Source organism: Bison bison, unplaced genomic scaffold, assembly GCF_000754665.1.
Source record: "Bison bison bison isolate TAMUID 2011002044 unplaced genomic scaffold, Bison_UMD1.0 scf7180017864221, whole genome shotgun sequence".
NCBI lineage: Eukaryota > Metazoa > Chordata > Mammalia > Artiodactyla > Bovidae > Bison > Bison bison.
The window spans coordinates 703,083-705,967 of record NW_011494793.1 but is presented as its reverse complement, the minus strand read 5'-3'; the positions used below and the strand labels follow the sequence as shown (position 1 = coordinate 705,967).

The window sequence follows — 2,885 nt, the reverse complement described above, 5'->3', positions numbered from 1 at the left end:
GCCTGGCGCGTGCCCCCGGCGCCGCCCGTCTCGGGCCCTGGGCCGGGTCCGCATCAGTCGTCCGGCCCGCTGCTACCGCCGCGCTTCTACCCGCGCTACGTGTTGCCGCTCGCCTTCGGCAAGTACTTCGCATCAGTGTCCGCGCACGTCAGCATATGGAAGGTGCCCGTGTCCTACGCGCACACCGGTGGGTGCCCAGGCTGGCCTAGGGGGCGGCGGCTGGCGCACGCCACCTGGGGCTTTGACGCTTGGGTCGGAGTGCGCCGGCTGGGGTGCCCTCGACGGTCTGGAATGTCGGGCTGAGAAGTCCGTTTCAGTCCAGAAGGCGCTGGAGGCCGCCAAAGCTTTTAGCAAGAGAGGGACACGCACAGGGGTCTCCGGGAGGGAAGGGACTGAGAAGAAAGCTGGGAAGTGAGCAGGGCGGATCAGAAGTGTTGGGTTCGGGGAAGGCCCACAGATAGAGAAGAGCTGAAGTGGCTTGAGGGGCAGCCAAGCCTTCTCACCCCTCCCCCCTAGTGGGGTTGGGACAGGTCCCAGAGTGGGTTCTGGGACTAGCGCAGCTCCCTGAATGCCCCTACCCTCTCTTTGCAGTCAAGGCCACCATGCCCATCTGGGTGGTCCTCCTGTCCCGGATCATCATGAAGGAGAAACAGAGCACCAAGGTAACCTAGGCGGGCTCTGGGCCGGTGGGGGCCCCAGAGGCTTCCCAGCTGTTGCTGAGCTGGTGACGTGGTCCAGGTTCCTGGTCTGCAGGCTGCCTGGCTTCCTGTCAAATAAGGAAGTCATCTTCTAGACCTCTTTTGCTGCTAACGTTCTGGAATCACCCCCCGGGGCAGTAGCAAGTGGGGTGTGTGTTCCTGAGTTGTTTCTGATGTGTGGCCTCAGGATGCTGCTGCCCATCTCAGATCCAGCCTTCCTCCCTGTTTGGATTCCCATCCTGGGGTTGCTGGTAGGCAACTTGGATAACTTGGTCCCATCTTGACCAGACCACCCCCTCCAGTGGAATGAGGGTTGGAACATCTGACTCCTTGCTGGAACGGAACTCTGACAGAGTTTTACATCTTTGCAAGAGATAGTGGTCAGGCTCAGGATTTCTGGGGTCAGAAGTGAGAAGCTAGTCAGAGGAATCTGATTTTGGCAAAGCCCAGCAAAGTCTTCGAAATAAAAACAGCCAGGAATTGTGAATGTCTGGAAATGGAAGTGATGGCAGCCCGCAGAGCCCAGGGCTGCATGGGGAAGATGCTCTGGGCACAATCCAGGGTCTGTTCGAGATGCCAAGCCAGGGTATTTCCTGGCTTGGAGTGAGAGGAGCTGTGGCTTCAGCCAGAGACAGCCTTGCCCTGTGTCCTTAAGTGGAAGTGGGATTCCTGTTGTCCCAGCTGGAATCCATTTCATGCTGGACAGAGCGCCTCTTCTCTATGTGGTTGGTTTCTGGCATCCTGTATTTTATGTAACTTAGAACGGCAGTGCCCTGGATCAGCTTATAGAAATGGGGCCACCCCTGGCTGGTGTCTGCTTTCGGTCAGTCTTGTCCCCTGCCAGATCTGGTGTGCCCTGCAACCCACCCCCAAAGTGCTGTCAGATGTGCCTGGTCTCCCCAGGTCGGAGTTGGCCAGGAGGTGTGTGTCTTGCCTCTCTCAGTATCACACTGTGTTTATCAGGTTTCCTGTGGTAAGGGTCATTGTACCCAGCTTGGGCAGGGAGCCAGAACCTTTCACAGGGAGGAGAGACAGGGGAATGGCTTAGGCAGGAGACTAATGATGATGACGACAGATTAAGTTGTGGCCCCACCCTTTCCAGGTAAGGCTGGTGATCATTTCATCTCGGGGAAAGCAATGAGCCTTCAAAAGGAAGAGCCTGAGGACCAGCCAGTAGTGAGGGGCAGGGATTCTGGACTTCAGAGCTGTCTTACCCTGTGTATGTGGGGATGGGGGTGGAGCTTCACCACCCCCTCCCAAATCTCTGAAGTATTTTTTTGTTTGTTTTTAATCTCTTTAGTTGTTTGTTTTGGCCATTCTGTGCCAAATGTGGGATCTTAGTTCCCTGAACAGAGATCAAACCTCAGCCCCCTGCATTGGGAGCAGAGTCTCAATCAGGGAAGTCCCCAGAGTGCTTTATGAGTATCGTTTGTAGGGGAAGGATGAGCCAGGAGTAAGGAAAGCCAAATGTTGGGGACGGACCCTATTTCTCTGGAAGTTGGGAGCCTATTTAGCTGTGAGAGTTCCAGGGACTTTCCAGGCCCGGAAATGCTTGACCCTTCTGGAAGACCCCGGTCACAGCACTCACTACTCGTTCTTGGAGCCAGCAGTTGTTGGGTGCCCGCTAAGTGCCAGGTACCAGCATAGAGCAGTGAACAAAGAGCTGCCCTAAAGGAGTGCAGGGATGCAGACGATGTAAAGGGTGCTTCTAGTGGGTGGAGAGCGCTGTTCCCAAAACACACAGCTGGGCAACCTTACCCTGTCTAGGGGGCACTGGGTCAGGGAAAGTTCTTGGCCTTTGTGAACTGTGACCCCTGAAGGGAACGGAGATCTCCAGCTGAAGAAGGTGTAGGGGGAGTGTCCTCACTAGGGATAACTGCATGTTGGAAGAGTGCAAAATAAAAGGGACCCAGGAAACCCATCAGAGGCTAACAGTTTCAGATCCTGGTGTTGGTGGCGGCAGCTGGGTAGATCCTGTTAGGACCAGCCCTGGCTTGTGGCTCTTAATGTAATGGGGGTGTTGGCATGGCTGGGGCGCCCACAGTGACACGGCCCTGCCCTCGGGTACTCTGAGAACCATCTGCCTCTGCCTGACTCCCCAGAGTGTTACGGTCCCAGCTAACACCTGCATGCAGAGTGGCAGGGGGTGGCCCCCTGGGGAGGGGAGGGCAGGCCGGCCCCCCCCAG

General features: G+C 56.7%; 1 protein-coding gene across 1 annotated transcript in view; it reads left to right on the top strand.

The window, feature by feature from the left end:
- Window positions 1-3: 3 nt before the first annotated feature.
- The window catches only part of SLC35E1 (solute carrier family 35, member E1), a gene marked incomplete at its 5' end in the record, with an annotated part of 19,046 nt that continues 16,164 nt past the window's right edge, over window positions 4-2,885 (top strand). Inside the window, 2 exons of the mRNA XM_010845672.1 lie at window positions 4-187; window positions 592-662. Coding sequence (XP_010843974.1) covers window positions 4-187; window positions 592-662 — 255 coding nt within the window. The remainder of the gene's footprint in view (window positions 188-591; window positions 663-2,885) is intronic.